The following is an 18,668-nucleotide window of genomic DNA, read 5'->3' on the forward strand; positions in this document are numbered from 1 at the left end:
GAAACTTACTTGTGTCAGGCTGAGATTTCAGCACGCCTTCAATGTCTGTGGTGATTTTGGAAACCTGACTATGAAACTGTTGGACAGAGTTTTTGAGGCCAGAAATATCAGTGGAATGAGATGCTATAGTTCCATTCATTTCACGGATGCAGTTCCATAAGCTGCTCACGTGCTTATTCAGACCCTCTTTTATATTCTGCAGGCTGTCTGAAACAGAGTCCAGCTTGCCACAGACTTTTTCAATATGTGAGACTCTGCTCTCAACATCTGAAACACCCTCCTGGACCCCTTGGGTCTTTTCTTTGCACTTGCTAAGATCATTCAGGATATGGTCATTCAACTGTTCTAGTCTGTCTTTCACTTCACCACAACAATTCTCATTGGAATGAGCACTTTGATTTGCAAATGTCCTCTGCATTTGATCAATTTTTCGGAAGACACCTCTTTGTGTTTTTCTGCATGTCGAATTGACACCCAGAAGCTGCTCCCTGCAGCTACTCAGGCCATCCTGAAGATTCTTCATATCTTTATCAATGGCATTCAGATTGTATCGGAATACACGTACGTCTCTCTGCATTTTCTGGATGTCACGCTCGTTACCCTTAATTGAGTTGAGTTTCTCATTAAGAGAGCTATTTAGAGACTGCAGGATGACAGAATTATTCTCTGTTTTCAAAAGCAAGTGATTGTACCTGTCGTTACAATTTTCTAGCTGTTTCTGAAGGTCCTGCGAGCCTCGCGGCGCAGACTGACATTTCTGCCCACAGAGCTGTTCAAGCGACAGCAGTTTGTCCTTCACGAAATTCATCTCTGCTGTAAACTGTTCATTTACAAATCCTGCATCGCTGGGCAAGATAGGCCCAGGATTAACAAACATTCCATCTGGGTCCGTGGTGTTGGCAATCTCCAAAATAGTCCCGCCTAGCCTGACCTCCAGCGCCCGCAGCTTTTGGTCAAACAAATCTCTCAGTTCATCCACCTCAGCAGCAATAGCACCACGGAGAGTCTCCTCAACATAAAAACAATGTTCTTCAGCATTTCGTTCTGTGATATTCATCCTTGCATCTAGCTCCTCCAGCCTCTCACCAAACACATCTTCCAGATCTGGAGTCGACAATCGAATGATTTCATTATCTATTCTGACATTCAAGATCCTCTGTGCTTCCACAATTCTGTCAATCTTCTTATCTAAATCTTTCATCTGTTGGTCAAAGTCATTTCCCTCACCCTTCTTGCAACAACTGGAGTCATTTGATGGAATCTGAGTGCGGAGAGTATCTATTTCTTTCCTCAAGTCATTCTCTTTTCCTCTTATAACATTGATTATCCCTGCACAGTTATTTTCACTGTCATCATACTGCTGCTGAATATCCTCTAGTTTATAGTCACAAGAATTCTTCAGATCTGCCATTTTCTTCTCAAATTCTTCCATTATTTCTTGCCTGAGGGACTCAAATTTTGAGTCTATATAGTCCTGATATATATTGTCACGGGGCATTGTTATTGTAGGTCCTTGTGCTGCCTCCTGCAGTTGTTTTAACTGTCCTTCATAGCCTTTTACTTTTCCATTCAGCTCCTCCAGCTCATCATTCCTCATCTTCAAGGCTTCTTTAACCTCAGCTAGCTCAGCTTTTATATCTTCCATTTCAAAATCAATAAAAGGGTCTTTTTGGTCTTTATTGCTGAGGAGTCCTGGCAGCTGAATAGTGTCTGTTTCACCACCAACAGCACTGTCAGGCTCCGGGCGGTCGTAAAGGTTGTTCAGCCAAGTGACCAACATCTTGCTAGCATCTTCTTGTACAGTCAGCTTCAGGTTTTCATTCACACCTGCCACAGAGGACTGGAGTTCAATCACAGACCGTGTAAGTCTAAACAATTCGTCCTCAAGGAACTGCATTCTCTTCTCATATGGTGGAGGCTCTGGCGCTTCTGTTGGTTCTGCATCTGTTTCCCAGAAATAACAAAATGTGGATGTAAATATTCCCAGTGGTATCTGTTTTAATAAGCTGCAGTTGACTTCACTTTTCTTTAAAATGAAAAAATGGTTTAAACTCCCTAGTGCTTGTTGTCTTTTCTGTTCTTATTTCCAGTCGTTTATAGTTAATACGCTATCAAAACCTTCAGAACTAAAAGTTTTAGCATGGTGACCGATTCCTGCCAAGATACAGTGGCCACAAAGAAACTGGCAACCACCCCTCCAGTTCAGCAATGGATCTAAGGTCCATACACATCACCTTAGAACCACTGCATCTCCTATAACAATAATTTGCACCTGAATTCCCACTGAAAACTTCAGTGGCAGTCACTTATGTGCCTGAAGTGGGTTTGTGCTTCTGTGTTTTACTGACCTGGGATCCATATATAGATCCTATATATGACATGGGGTTCTGCAAGACACTCCAGTTATCACCCTTGTTTCACAAATACCTAATTATTTGGCATATATTTAAGTAGTTAATAAAAACATGTATAAAAGTGTAAAATTTACACATTCAAAACTGTTTGATTAAAATAACTCGTCCTCATTGAAGGAAAATCAGAAAGAGAAGACTTTTAGCTGTAATCTACTTTTTACCTATCAATTAATCAATTAACGAATCTGAATCTTGTCATTAGTAGGACCTCATTTACAAAGCCATGTACAAATCTGGATGTTCTGTTTCACACAAAATATGTAACAACTGCAGAAAATCCAGAAGAAAAACCCAGAAAACAAACATTATCAGAGGTCAAGAAAGGATAAACTGCAGGAAAAGTCAAAAGTAATTCTTAATTTTGTCTAGAAGTGAGGGGAAGGATACAGATGTCACTATGTTTTATTACCATCTTTTGGAATTAATATTTTAGGTCAGGTAACAAAATACTTTAAAAGCTCATTTTTAAAGCAGGTTTATAATCTATGGAACTAGTTTGAAACCATGTATTCAGTCATTCAATACACTCCACCACACAGAAAACACATGTGGAAATCTGACTAAGTGCTATATGTGACACTAATCTCCAATTATGTTGGAAAAAGTCCTTCAGAAGGAAACATCTGTTTATCATTTTTTCTTAATGGAGAAAAGGCATAATATGGCAGTAACAGAATGCCTTCTTGCCCTTAGAGAAGACAATATCTTACACAAACATCATTCATTCTTTAAAATATTTTTTCAGAAGTTGAGGCTTATCCATACTTATTCCCTTACTCCTCATTATTAAAGCATGTAATCTAATGAGAATCTGTAAATCTTTAGAATCTCAAACAAAACACTGTGAAACTGCTATGAACCCTCATTAAAATTAGTATCTGGGGGATGGGTTTTGTTCTGGTAATATTTTTTTTTCTGAACATTGGAGAAACCACAAAAAAATCCCCTGTAAATTCTTACAAAACCCACAGTCATAACCCAAAGATTTTCTGGAACCACGAGTAGCCAGCTGGCACTTCCAGCCAGTGTTCTACAGCCCATTCCTCTGTTATTCTTCAGGAAATTCTCTGTATCAGGACTGCTATTGCCTGGCTATTATTTCCCCACCACACAGAGTCTTTCACATGGCTTTTGTACCTGCCAGCAGCTGAGTTCAGTAGAAACCATAATGATTCTTATCCTTAGAAGACAAAACAAGAAACCAGACCTGACTGTGCATCCCAAAATTCAAACAAAAAGTTACCTGTGCCTTTCTTCACGGCAGCTTTCGCTGGTGTTGCGGGACGCCGAGCAGTGTTTGGCTTTTCTGCAGGTCCTTCCCTGCAGTCCTCGCCTTTATAGCCAGGACAACACCTCCATTCCAGCTCTGTCACTGTCTTATATGCAACTGTGTACCGAGGTCTGAAACTCGTTCGGTATCTGCCAAAACAGAAAGCATTTTAAACAATCCATAACCTAAGCTGCTATTTAGATTAAAGTTAAAATTAAAACAGGTTTCAGGGCTTTTTATAATGAAAATCAAATACTTACAGCTACTATTCATTTTCTCCTTCAAACATCAAATGAACAAATGTTTCTATCTAGGTTTTAAAGCTGCCTCCACTCAACACAGTCATGATAGGGAGCCATGGAATAGGGACTTTCATGTATGAGTAGAGGGATAAAATGCTATGGCAAGTGAAGGTGCAACTCATCAGACCCTGCTGACAGTACCTGTGACCACCAGCGTCTTAGACTACAAATTCAAAATGTTTTCCCTCTAACTTTTCATCGGAACCCCCCCACCAGGGCTCTTCTGAACATCAAGAAATGCTTCTGCCTGCTTTGCCCCATTTGTATTTCCACAGTCTCCGCTTAAAACCATTCATCAGAACCCATACGTACAGCACAGTCAAAGCAGGGAGGGGTATTCCAGAGGGAGGGATATTCCAGAGAAGGACAAAATGCTAAAAGTGTGAGTCAGACAAGGACATGAAAGAAGGAATCAGATGAAACACTACACAACGAAGAAATCAACTCTTTCCTACTTCATCAGTTAAGTTGAAGAGGGTCTGGCAGAAAAACCTATACACCCATTATGCACATACAACCTTGAGCTTCCCTGGTTAACCACTCAAAAGTTAATAAATGACAAGCTAATTCTGGTTGTGCAATTTTCTCTAACCATAGACTTCTTCCATAGATTCCCTTGAAAGACATCCCACATATTCAGCTGCAGTCAGACACTGTGACATCCCAGCAGAACACAAGGAGAGCCTATGCTATTGGATAAAAACTAAATCAATTTAAGGTACAGCTCATTTTGGATTGAGTCATGAGGAAAATAAGTAAAACAGGGATTTGCCACCTGAGCTCTACAAAATTGTATTTTTGGAACACACAGAAACAGTAAGTCATCCCAATTTCTCACATGAATTCCTTTCTCTCAGTTAAACTACCATCATGCTACTAATTTCCCTAAGGCTTTTTCAGATCTTTTTTTCCTTTAGATTACTTCAGATTAGAACAGTTTGCAGGCTCATTTCACAGCTGAGGTGTCCCTAAACAGTAATACCAGCAGAATAAATGCAGGACAGCAGCAAAGGAACCTACAGGAGCTCTGCAATAGGTTTCAGCCATAGCCTGGCTGGGCTCACAGGGAGTGTATCCTGGGACAGAGAGAAACCATATACAGTACAGAACAGCACGAGAAGCAGCCATGCTATCACACAAGTGTCACCTATTTCACTGAACATGGCATGCTATTAATATCCAAAATTCCTAACTGGTCAAAAAAAAAAAAAAAAATCAGTAATCAGCTACCAAATGGACAGAAGTAAATCTTACAGGCTGTGAAACATTTCATATTGAAAGTCACAGAGTAGGAGTTAGCTTACTGTTACTCTTCAAAGCTTCTCCTGCCATGCGTGCAAATAGTTGCTGAAATAATTCTAACAATTTTATTCAGCATATTTCAGACACATAATCTTAATATAATGTCCCCCATCTGACAGCCACTTGCTGTCCCTTTTTGGTAAGCTGGTTAACCAACTTGTGGTGGTGTGCTTAAAATATTAACTATTAATTATGAATTTCTTTTCCAAATGTATCTTTCCCAATTCTGCCACAACATACTCTAATTTCTGCACCTGGGAAATACTCAGTGCTGTTTTGCATTATTACTTGTTTTGCATTAGTCTACGACTTCTCATTGAAGGGGTAAAAGCTACTTTCACTAGAGACAATCATATTTTTTCCAACTATTTCTGGGACAAGAGTAGCTTATGCTAATAATCCTCTCTGGATTCCATTCTTCTGTGGATCTGCATAGGAAGGCAGGGCCAGTCTGTGCTGAATCTCTGTCCATGAGCTGCTCATAACTGCAGTGGTTTGCTGTGCCTGTCAGCTTTTCAGACTCTGACTTGGAGCGTTTAAACCAGAGGTTTCCAATCCTTTTATACCTTCTGAACACCATATATGAAACAGCTGTAGACTTCACTCCAGCTCGTCATTTCTTCTACAGTTTTCACTTAAACATCTGTTGAATCCTGTTTACAAAGTACAGAAATCCCAGTGGTAAAGTGCTTTAAAAATTAAATACAAGAGTGCAATGTAGAGGGCACCACTGGGGAGAACAATATCCCGGCCACCCAGGAACTTCCTTTTTTTTCTCCCTTATCTAAAGTATTAAACTACATCTTTTGCAGATAATTTGGGTTTGAATCCTTTCCTTCCAGCTAGCTGCCAGAGTCAGGAGAAACAGGATTAGCTAGATACTTCAGTGTTTTGAAGTGGTTTTGAGAGTCATTACAACCTCTCTCACAACCGCCACATTACTGAAATGCAAACTCTGAACTTCCAGATCAGTTTTCCCATGCCGGAAATGCTTGTACATAATTCTGTATGATTTCCATAAAACACTTAACTGCTCCTAACTTTGTGTGTGTTCCTCTTTTTACTTTCAGGCCCAAACCCCTTCCTGAAAAATACAGTATTTTGGTTATTTTCAAATGCCAAATCTCTCTTTTTTTCCCAACAAAGTTTTAAGAATATAGCTGAAACTAATTTTATAAAATGAGTAAGGATTACTTAAGCGCAAATTGTGCTTTTCTTTGCTCAAATTACACAGTGAGGATTTTCCATCACATTTCTGACAATTTTCTCTTTTAACATATTCTCTGTAGTCATAGTCATCAATATAGCCACTTTCAGATGGCTTCAACAGTCAGAAAAATAATAAGAAACATCAAAATACAAAAGAATATTATAAACAAATAAAAAGAAATCAAGCTTAATATTTTTCCAATGACGAAAATTAAAAGCTTTTCCAAACTCCATCTTAAAAATAAAAAAAAACAGGCATGTTTGACATTCTCACTCTTCTTTGTTTTATAGTTTCCTGATCCTAATAGGCATAAAATGCTTAAATAGGATTTAATAAAAATAAATATTTGAAAAACAGTCCACTTCTAAAAAATTCTTTCAGGTTTGAAACAACACAAAGTGGAACTGTTTTTTTTTTTTTTTGAGATATGGTCCATCAAATACAGATTAACCTGAATCCTAAATCACAGTTGTCCTAGAGCCAAAATAAGCTAGAATTAGAACATTTCAAAATCTGGATCTAGAACAGCTTTCATATTCACACTTTGAACTGTGGTAAGAAGACAGCTATACTCATGGATGGCTTAAAAATTCAACTGGGATTTACTTACTAAAAACTACTTCTCTATTCTGCCAATCCAGCTGAATGAATCACACAGCTACTCCCATTTCCTCCAGGAATACTAGACATGTAAGGCTAGGAAACAGGAACTTACACTAGAACTTCTCTAATTTGAATACAGTCACATAAAAATTGCTTAAAAATCAAAGTTCCACTGCCACAGCTTTTCTGCCAATGACATTCTTCAAGCACAAGTGCTGTGCAAGTTGCAAGGAACAGTGTCACTGTGACAGCACTGTCCAGCTGCACTGACAAATGACAGCCACCAACCTGCATCCAGCCCCAGGGAGGTTCTCAATCCTACAAGATGCTTTTTTAAGTCACAACTTCACTCACTCAGTGAATTTCAGTGGAGGAGCTGGAGACTTTCAGGATTTTGCTAGGATATAACATCCAACAGCACTGAACACAGTTATGTTGTTGGTGACAATTCTAATAAAACAAACCATAAGTTTCTCCTAGGAACTGCATCCCTAATTTGTGATTCTATGCATGTGAAAGACACAAGACTGGGAAGTATCAAAATATGGAAATTAGACATGACTTTATTTAAATCTGCAGTATTCTGAATCCAATTACTCACTCACAGTCACAGCAAATTTAAAATTCACAATCACAAACATACAAAACACACAAAATACACTCAGGGCAGCCAGACAGACAAAATGTTCCTTCTCTATAAAGCTGGATAAAGATACATGGTTGGAAAGTAATATCAAGATTCACATGGTTTATCTGGCAGGTGTGAATTTTTACAGAGTTCTCTAGTGAGGCAATTTTGTCAAAAGGGTCCCCAAAAGTTTCCTAAGTATCTTAAAAACTGAGGCTCCACTTTTATGCCTTTATATGCTGCAACGCAATTCAAAACCAGTAAAACATCAAATCTTCCTCTGGTTGACTTGGAATTCTGCTATTCAAATAAGTGTTAATTAGCACAACTACTTTTACAAGTATTCTTCAAAACTATTTTAAAAAATAGTAATTTCTTAAGTGGTTATAAGTTGCACATAACACTCCAGCATTTACTGTGCCTAGTCACTCCATTCTCCTGTGGATTTCAAGTCCAAGAGGATGGTCATAATCTCTTAATTGAGCTAAATACTGCAATCAGTCTTTTATAAAGCATGAATAAAGGTTAATATCAACTGTCTCTAATCTTTCATTGCAACAGAGAACATAAGAACAGCTGGCTTTTAGGAGTTTTTCCACAACAGGCTTGTAACTACCCACGCCTACTACCTTCACCATGAACTCAACATGCTGATCAAATGAGAAAACACACCCAGAACACTAATACAAACCTCCACTTTTATTATCTTAAGTGTTTCACAGCTGAAATGAAGACATACAGGGTGACAATAGCACTCAAATATTTCTCTTCTTTGAGAGAGAAGTACTTCCATAGGAAAATGCTTAATTAAAAATTCATGTTTGCTGCAAATGCTGGACATTGTCACTGGGAATCAGCTATAGTATTCTCACAGTGCTAAACCACAGAAGGAAACAGTTAACACTGATATTTGGAATGTCACCTAATAGCGATAAAACAAATCAGAAACATTTGGACGAAATTGGTGGGAAAACATATGGCACAGCTCTGTAACTGGATATTAACATTCAACCTTTTGGGAAATGCAATGAGATAAGTGCCACCACATCCTCACTGCGAGGAAGGGACCACAGAATCAGCATGTTTCTACATAAGCAGCATACAAAATGTTTACTCTGAGCACAAAGCTTCAAGGTTGGTCCAAAATTCTGTAGCCATTGGAACAAGTCCCATGACTTCAGCAGCCTGCAAATTTCTTTCTTTATAAAATAGAAGATATCAAATCTACACTATTTAACACTTTTATTGCATGTAGACACATTCTTTGTAAGTTGCATTGTCTGGTAGTTATATTTTTACAGCCATACTACAGTGATATAGTTCCAGTCATCCAAATCTCCAATATATTGCAATGGGAGCACAGAAATGGCATATAGACACCACCCAAAAACACTACCTAGAAGATGCAATTAAATGCAATCATATTTTAACCAAACATTTTTTATTTTGTAGGCTGAAAATACTTCTGCTGAAAATATACTTTATTGGCTGTTTATACTATTCAAACACTGAAATAGAACCAGCTGATCCCATGTTTCCTTCTTCCCAAACGTGAAAGCTTATTTGTATTCCCTACAAATGGTGGCAGACATCCTAGTTGCACCACAATCTTTGTAGATTTTAGCAGCTGTCTGTCACGGTGAGTTTCAGCACTCACCTGGATTTCAGGTGCCTCATGTGCAGGTAAGGACAGGTTTTAGTTGTCTGTATTTCCATGAAGGCCAACAGCAGTAGTCCACACAGCCTGAAGAGTCAAAACAGGGCTGCATCTCACCCTAAAGTCATCATTTACATCCTATTACCTACAGAGTGTGCTGGACACCACTGACTTGCACCTGTGTCACCATCACTGCATGTCTCAGCTCCCACGCTCAGATTCACCCCTCTGCATCCAGGGCAGACAGTTTGGGTCAGGGTGAATCAAATCCCACCTTTGTTTTTTGTTCTTTGATTACCTTGTCATTATGCAGCAGCACCAGCAGTTAGCTTGTGTTTCAGCCCACAGGTGAGCTTAATTTGAGAAAAATGTGTCTCTCCTAAGAATTTATCCTAAGGCATTTATAGCAAACAGCAAAAAGATGTTTTGATGCAAATAGATAAACCTACAGAAGTCTAAGTTACAGCAGTTGAGTGACAGCAAGCCATCCAGGCTGTAATAAATCCCAATTACACAATACAGCAAAAGTCTATTTAAAAAGAATCCTATTGCACCCCAAAATAATTTTCTATTTCAATCTGGCATTAGAGACACTAAGCGGCTTCTTACAGATGGACTTAAGCAAGTCTTATCTTTACACTGCTATTTTTCCTTTGCCTGGCATTTTTTCTTTCCAGGATTTATATAAAGTAGGTCAGTAAATGTCTTTACAGGTACTGGGGTCTGGGCAATTACATTTTCTTGAGAAAAATGCCACTGACCTTAGACACTAGTCCAGCGCCTGGCCCACTCACAGCCATCTAGACTGAAGTTCCTCAAAGGCCTTTGGATAACATAATAATCAAAATAAAATATATATAATGAAAAGCAAGAAGAGAGTTTTAAATGTTTTGTATTGGGAGAAACAAAGTTTTGAGGCACTCCTGTGGAAAATATTAAGTTATGAAAAGCATCATTGGTGCATATGACCATGGAGATTCAGCTTCTCCAGGCTTGCACAGGCCCACAAGGGAGTTCTTAATAAATTTTGCAGTCATGTACTGCATGGCCAACATTCGTACCAGATCTGTTCTGAGCTAAATCCTGAGCAAAAAAATGCTACTGGCTGAGAGGATTAACAGGGAAGAAACTAAAGAAAAGCAAGGGAACGAATCAAAGCACTCTGCATCCACAGGAACACAATTACCTGCTGTGTACACACCCAAGAAATCACCCATCCAGGTCACTGCAAAGAGTAGTTTAGTATCTGACTATGAAGGCACTGTAATTTTACTGAATGTTTCATAAAATAGGAATGAGCATTTAGAGACTCAGTACTTTTTTCCATTGGTTATTTTTACTTGGTGGCTTCACGCTACCTGGAAAGCATGGAGGGAGAAGATGGCCTTCCATCTGGAAGGAATTGCTAAGTGGGCAGAGACCTGGCGCAGATGATTGTATTACTCCTTCATACAAGGAAGGAAAAAGTTGTATTTGTCTATCCCTAAATAAAACTATCATCTCATCTAGTGGTACCAGGGAAGGAGCAGCCAGCCGTGCTGTCCAGACAGCTCACAACAGCCTGGTCTCTGGTACTTTGTTGTCTTCAACACTGAACACTGTTTCAATGCATCTGAGAGAATCTGGCTGAATTTTACTGCAGAGTTCGTGTTTTCTTCAGTAAGAAGGACAGAAGATTACAGGAACTGGAAGAAGACAAAAACATTCAACTATTCTCAGGCAACGCCAGATGGTTTCATTTCAAAGTCTCCAAAAGTGCCATTGTTCACTACTTATATAGTGGATTTTATGCCACTCAGCTGGAACTCTTCCATCAAAAAAAGATGAGGTTCAAACTACAACTTTCTCTCTTGGGAGATAAATGGTTTTTTGTGGGAAGAAAGAACCAAGGCACTGCACATTCTGAAATATGTCCTCATGTCTCATCTAGTAATTTCTTCTTGTTGTACATATATCTTCACATTCACATACAGAAATACCTACCTATCTGTCTAACTCTCTCTTGGCTGCCAAGGATTTTATTTTCAAAAAGCTGACCACTAAAGCCCAGTAGGAAATGCACAGAAGTTTAAAATGTTAATCCTCTTAATGTTCACAAATTATCACTAGGTAGGCATTCTCCTCTTATGAGCAGCAAAACAAGGACATAGGATGCATTTCAGGAGCTCAGAGCCAGAGACAGCCTGTGGCAAAGCTCAAAGCACAGCTTCAGTCTTGGGATTTACAATGTTGAAATGCCAGTCAAATACATGGTAACAGACCAACAGTAAGCTATTAAAAGCCCACTGAAATAGAATGGGATAGAAGAACTCTGAAAATACAACCCTTTCAAAAGGATTTCAGGGAAGTTTTGTAGAGCGGCAATGTGATGTGCTCAGGGATGGAACAGGAACAACTCTGCAACAGGTTATATGTTTACATCATCACCTGCCTCTCCCAGCAGCAGGGACCAAGTTTCTCACCTTACACCAGTGGAGAGATGAAGTGAGGATGCACAGCACTGCTGCTGATAAAGCTGCCTGAAAAACTGAGCTCCAATAGCATCTCTTCTGCTTCTCTGCCCATGAAATAAAGTGTTTTCTAGAATGCTCTAGAAAGAGCTGTTGCCGAGAGATTATTTGAAAATATACCCAGATGAAACAAATAACCAATACTTTCAGGAAGACAAGAGCTAACCTGTGGGATTAAGTGGGACCCCAACTTTGAGAATAAAACGGAGCATTGTTTTGAGAGCTGTTACTTTTCAAGACACCAAGTTAAAAGTGAGCCAGAAGGGAAAGGAAAGATGAGATGTGAATGCAAAAATGAAGTCAGATGGGAGTCATAATATCCCCAAAGTGTAAAACTGGCACCGCCCACTGTGTAATGGTACAAAATGTTCCTTGATTATTTAGGTGATTTATGATTAAATACACCTAAATGGCTCAGCAGCTCCCTGCAAATAAAAATTTATTGCCTTGGCAACAGTTTGGTGCTTAACAGAAGAGGCCCCAGACCTCCAGGTCACACATTTCTCAAACCAGAAAAGCATGAAACATTGAGTTATCACATTAATGTGAAGTGAGGAGCAGCATGGGACTTTTTTTTTTTTTTTTTTTTTTTTTTTTTTTTACATTATTGCAACAAACTTAAATGATGTGTGAAATGAAAATTCTCTGTCCAGTTCACAGAGGAGAAAGACTCTGCTGCATTCATTGTGCAGAGACAGAGATGCACAATTTCAGGCTTGGGTAGACAGCCAGGAAAACTTACCACACCCAGCAGGATCTCAAAGATTTTCAAACAAGCACTCCAGGAGACTAAAGTTTTTTAAGTTTCCTTACTGTTTTCAATGCACAAGCCCCTAGGCTAACCTCCCTATGTAGTCAGCTAGCTGGAGCCTGTACAAAGAAATTCTGCTCCGTACAAAATACACAAAGTTGGAAAGAAAGTCCTGAAGACCTTTATAGATACTTGGAGGGGAAACATTAAACAGCTCTCGCTTTCCCTTCAAGGTTTTTGTGCATCCAGAAAGTTTTTTTTAATGAGATATGTATTGCTGGAAGCCAGTGGCAAGCACAGGCTCAGTTTGTGCTGACTTGCATATCTGAGGTTTGCTCCTGCCTGGTGCTGAGCACTCCAACACTGATCTGCATGCTTGATTTCTAGCAGTAGAACAGTCTCAGAGAAAACTACATTGGGACTGGTAGAAGGTTGAAAACTACATGGGGATTTCCTATATATTCCTAGACTGGGGCTGATGTGCTCCACCCAGGTCATTCTGGGGCTGCCAGATGGATGAAGCCATTCATTTGAACTGCATGTCTCACGTGATGGTTTTCAGCCATAAAATTTCCACTTTTACCCAGTAATATATTGTAAATAAATGCAGAATACTGCTTATTAAAAGTCGTGTTTTCCTTGTAAGTAGTAATTTGTTCTGATGTTTATGAATGCAGAAAACTTTTAGTAACATTCTCAAAAGTCATTTCAATCTGGTGCTTTGAATATTCTGGGCCATGAATAAAATCATGATTAGTTTGGCACTGGGCTTATTTATGATCATTTGAAAGTATAAAATGACAAGAAGTTGGAAAATATTGCTCAGTGAGAGATTCAGAGAGGCTGGCTAATTTACCTATTGCTTCATTCATCATTTTCTGGGTCATTTTCTAAATGAAATAATGGGCTTGCTTAGTATACATGTATCATTAATGTTAAGATGAGAAGCTTACACTAAATAATGAAAGTCACTCCTCACAAGCTAAAGACAGATGACCTGACCTGAGCACACAAATATCTTTACTCACTTGAGCATAATTAATGGGGGCTGGTACGTGAATTAGGAGATCTGATAAAACATCCTTTCTTCAAGTCCCTGAGCAACCTTTTCTAAGTTTGAAGCTGGTTCTGGTGTTAGCTGGGGGCTACGAGGGGATTGCATGACCTCCAGCGGTTCTTACCAAGCTATTTTTTTTTTTTTTTTAATTTATGACCTCACAGGGGGAAGTTCTGTTTGCAGTTCTGTAGCAAAGACATAAACCCAGAAAACATTCAGCCACTTCAATTCACTTCAGACTTCAAAATCAAAACCTTACTACTGAAAGCAGCTTTTCCCAAAAGCGCTGGGCCATAAACTGGTGCACCTCTGGTACAGCCAGGTGTACCCACACACTCCACAGAAGAAGGGGCAAAACAAACAGCTGCTATGACAGCATCCTACCCTGAATGGGCTATAGTGACCAGAGGATGTCCCAAACAAGTCACAGCCCTAAAGAGTGTGCAGGATCTAACCAGAAAGGCAACATGTTGTTTCTTTTAGAAATAGAAAATGCTACTAGTTACAAATTGCTGTTATTGCTAATTAAGTTACCACAACATTCATAAGAAAGCTAGAAATGGAAATTAATGACAAAAGAAGTGGTGAGGGGTAAATTATTTATGAGGCAATATTAAATTTCAAAACATCCAAGATTCTTCTAGTGAGTATAAACACTAATATTTTTGTACCTTTCAGCCCAGTGACCCACTAATAACAAAGTTTGTCCTTCCTTTGCTAGTCATAGTTTTAAGAAAAATAAATCAGGAGCCTCTCACACTTCAAAGGGAACATACTTCAAAGGGCATTTCTGCTCTTTCTTTCTACTCTCTCTCTTCCTATCTCTTAAGCAGCCACACTTCAACTCACATTCATCCCTGACACCTTAATCAGCCAAAGTATTCACCAACTTTTCAGCAAGGAAATGCACTATTGAGCCCAAGTACCTATAAAACAGTTAAACAATGAAGTGTAATAATTTCCTGAATTTCAACTTAACCTTTCAGAAAATACACCCTGCAGCCAAAGTGAATTTACAGTTAACAATCATGGAGGTGTAGTCATTCCAACAAGGGGCTTTAGGGTTTTTTGTCTTCAGACAAATTATATTTTAATGGGCTGAAAGGGTAGATAAAATGGGTTCATGCATGCATATGATTTTAGGCTTAATCACCAGAGCTCTCTATTAAAAAAAAATAAAACAATGCAAAGACAAATCAGGGCTGACTATAATCCATATCTGCAACACACACTCTCTTGTCTGTAAATAACACATGGAATTCAGGAGTACACTGCAAGTTTGAGGCAGTGAAATGCTCCCCCATACACTGCAATCTAAGTAATTGTTATGCATAACCTAGATGGGCTCTTTAAATATAGTCTTAAACTAATATAAACCAACAGTAGATTAAAAAATAGACCTAACAGTACTTAAGTACTAATAAAACACACACATCCATTATACAGTTAAGGAATTCTTTGTTTGGTTTGGATTTCACTGTTCCCACTGTCTGCAGCTGAATGAGCTCTTAGATAAACCATGAGTATCAAGAGGAGACTACACAGGGACTGTACTTTATTCCCATGAATATCTGCTATTTAGCTCATTTTAAGTTCTCTGTTCAAGTGTATAAAGGAGAAAAAAAGAGAATAATTTCCACAAAGTGGAAATTTCTCACAGTCATTTCTTTGTTGTTTTATAGCTCTTTCCTATTTTTGTGAACATTAGCTAGCAAACATATATAAACACATTTTGTTATTCAGACTGCTACTCCTTCCGAATTGAACAATATTTTTCACAGGAATAAAGTTAGGGGTTTACAGGATTTGAGGCAGGTATTTCAAGCTTTTTGGATTAGCACCTTTCTTACTCTGCCACTAAGAGAGTGCATATGCAACAGATACAAAAATAAAATGACAACCTATAACAGTTTTGAACACAATAAAATTTCAAGATATCAATATTTCACCTTCTCTTGGTGTTAATCAGCTGGTGCTGTGACAGAAGAAAAATATTTTATGGTAATAATAAGGAATATTTTATGTTAAGAAGAAGGAATTGTTTTGCAGTTGCCATTATGATTATGAAGAAACTAACAGTGATATTCACCAAAAAAAGTCAAACAGAGGAGACAAAGTCTCATGATAAGCATCTAATTCCATTCTCAAAAGAACAAAAAAACCCCATGAGACTGGACACATCTGGTGAGACCAAATGTCTGTTCAGCCCCACATTCTCTCTCTGACAGCAGCCAACTCCAGATGTTTAGAAGCACAAGGACAGACAATGCCATTTCAGAGAACCACAGAGAAATCTGGAAGGGATGGGACTTATGGAGGTCGTGCAGTCCAGCCCCCTGCTCAAGCTGGGCTTCCCCTTGTTACTGCTGCCAATAATCTCACACTCTCAGTGCAGGAATTTCCTGAGCTAGAAGCAATGCCTTAGCACTTTCTTCACTATCTACTAGCAGATAGTCCAGGAAAGTCCTAATTTACCGCCTCTGAAATTCCTTATCTTAATGATTGGTGATTTATGTGTTTAAAGAGCTCAGTTTCAACCCCTCCTCATGCCTCTGTAGCTCCACTACAGAGACTTCTCGGGATAGAGGGCACACCCCATTACACATCCACAAACTCAGTCAGAAGTCCAAAATGGCCAGTTCAAGACTCCAAAGAGAAACAAGGGAAGTTACACAAGATGGTGTTACTCAGCTGTCTGCTGTCTTTGTTTTTTTCCCCTCCAATTCTAGTGTTTATATAGAGAAAAGCTGGGTTTTAAACGAAAATAGCAACCCAAACAAACAGAAAGCAGCAGATCTGAATGCCAAACACCCAACACCTATTGTCATGGACCCCAGGGTGGCAGCGTCATCGGTGTCTCTAGTTCTATTTCAGTGGTACCCAGGATCTTGCAGTATCTGTCTCATCATCACTGTTTAATGTCAAAATAAAAACTAGTTACTGTAGCTTTATTGTAAAACACTCTTCATCATCATCTCAGCCCAAGTCTAAGCCTATGACTTGCTGGGGATGCTGAAATGGCTTCACAGAGTGCGTATCACCTAGAGCTTTCAAAGAGAAACGTGTAAATATTGCTGCTTTTCAAGTGGAAAAATGAGGAAAGGAGATTTCCCTGTGATTAGCCAGCAGGTGAGATCCGTCTGTTCCCTAATGCCTGCTGCAGCACACCTTGCTGTAGGTGGCCACTCCACAGATTACCACGTGGTCACACGCACAAAGATTAAAATCAAACAAGCAACTTTATATTACCCCCCATAAAATCTGCACTGGCCTCTCCCCTTGCTGGATAACAGACAAGGACACACAGACTGTAAAGGTGCTGGCTGACGTTCCTGGCTCTCCCTTCATGCGCCGATCCAGCACCACGGCGCAGCAACAGAACCGGTTTTGAGCGCGGCTGTGCGCTGGCAGCCCTGGCCCAGGTGCGCTCCCAGCAGCGCATAGGCGCGGTCCTGGTGCCGGCGCTCCAGCCGCCCATGGAAAGCAGCCCGCGTGCTTCCCGCCCGCCTGCACGCCTCTCCGAGCCGACGAGGTGTGCCAGCGCAGCTCCGTCTCGGCAGCACGGAGCAGCAACTCAATCTGGCTCTAATTAGCTCCGATGTCCGCAATGAGCGAGCGCTTTGTTCGGGGAGCGCCAGGGGCGGTCCGCACCCCCTGCCCGGCCCTGCGCCCTTCGGGGTGCCCGGAATCACCCAGCGCTGCCCCGCCGGGGCTTGGCAATGGGCGGCCAAGCGCTCTCCCTGCCGAGCTCGCCCCCTGCGCTACTTACACCAGGGTGGGCTCGCAAGGGAACTGGTTCCAGGCGCACTTGTACTGGGCCTGGACGTAGCTCTCCGTCCCGTCCAGCACCGAGCAGCTCACGTTCTTATTCACTATGTAGGCGCACCAGTTCCTGGGGGAGAAGGACAATGTCGGTCAGGCACGCCGGCTCCGCAGCCCGCCCGGCCCGGCCGGTCCCGCAGCGCGCCCCGGGGCGGGCGGTACTCACTTGCTGCGGGAGCCCGGCCGGGAGTACGGCAGGTGCGGGGTGCCGTGGCTGAGCCCGGCGGCGCCCAGGGCGAGGAGGAGCGGCAGAGCCCATCCCGAGGGCGGCGCGGGCCCCGGGCACAGCTCCATGGGGCGACGGGCAGCGGCGGCGGGCGAGCGCAGCGGGCCGGTGCCTCTCCGCCGGCTCCCTCCGTCCGTCTGTCCCTCCGTCCGTCCCGCCCGCTCTCAGCTCCCTCACTGACGCAAATCCCCCCACCCCGTTTCCGCCCTCCACGGCGGCTCCGCACCCCCCTCCGGCCAAAGCGCCGCTCCCCTCCGCCCGCCCGGCCGGCCCCGGCCCCCGCCCCGCTCCACCCCCGGCCGGGCAGGAGCGCTGCGGCAGCCCCCGGCCCCGTGCGGCGCCCGGCCCCCATCAGCGGGTCCCCTCGGGCAGCCCCCGCTCCCCGGCCCCTGCCCGAGCCGGCCGGCGACAGCCCCCGTAGCAGTTTTTCCCCCTGGAAAGCTCTTGGGAGGAGAGGGCCGGTCCGCCGGGGAAGAGCCCCGCCGCTCCCGGGGAGCCGGGCTGCTGGGGCAGAGGGCAGCCCGCGAACGGGGGGAAGGGGGCACGGGACTCTTCAGGTGGAGCCGGCGCGGACGTGCTGGGCTGCGGGGGAGGCTGAGGCTGAGGCTGGTTTGCTGCTTAATGGCACCCTGTGGTCCTACCTGACACCAGTGCCATGAGGTGGTCGCTGTTTCTTTCGTGGCCCGATGACGGCTCGTTTCGCCCACTGTCATGGGAAGGGTGCTGGCGGCTACCTCAGCGAGGGATGTACAATAAGCCTTTAATTGCAAGGAGAGGTGTTCACTGGGCAGAGTGAGAAATGGGCATTCAGCTTCACCTGGCTGTTAAAATCCAACTCAAGCACCTCACACCTGCCCGTGTGAGGCCATCCCACCGAGGGCAGGGCCACAGGGATGTCCCCCATCGTCCTCAGCTC

At 41.8% G+C, this 18,668-nt stretch overlaps 1 protein-coding gene across 1 annotated transcript in view; it reads right to left on the reverse strand.

The window, feature by feature from the left end:
* Nucleotides 1–17,904, reverse strand: part of EMILIN2 (elastin microfibril interfacer 2) — a 36,783-nt gene extending 18,879 nt beyond the window's left edge. Inside the window, exons 1-4 of the mRNA XM_041477653.1 lie at nt 17,693–17,904; nt 17,474–17,596; nt 3,658–3,833; nt 10–1,944 (exon numbers count right to left, since the gene is read on the reverse strand). Of these exons, the coding sequence (XP_041333587.1) occupies nt 10–1,944; nt 3,658–3,833; nt 17,474–17,596; nt 17,693–17,820 (2,362 nt within the window). The 5' untranslated portion in view covers nt 17,821–17,904. The remainder of the gene's footprint in view (nt 1–9; nt 1,945–3,657; nt 3,834–17,473; nt 17,597–17,692) is intronic.
* Between the last annotated feature and the right edge of the window lie 764 nt (nt 17,905–18,668).

Source organism: Pyrgilauda ruficollis, unplaced genomic scaffold (genome assembly GCF_017590135.1).
Source record: "Pyrgilauda ruficollis isolate IOZ18807 unplaced genomic scaffold, ASM1759013v1 scaffold41, whole genome shotgun sequence".
Lineage (NCBI taxonomy): Eukaryota > Metazoa > Chordata > Aves > Passeriformes > Passeridae > Pyrgilauda > Pyrgilauda ruficollis.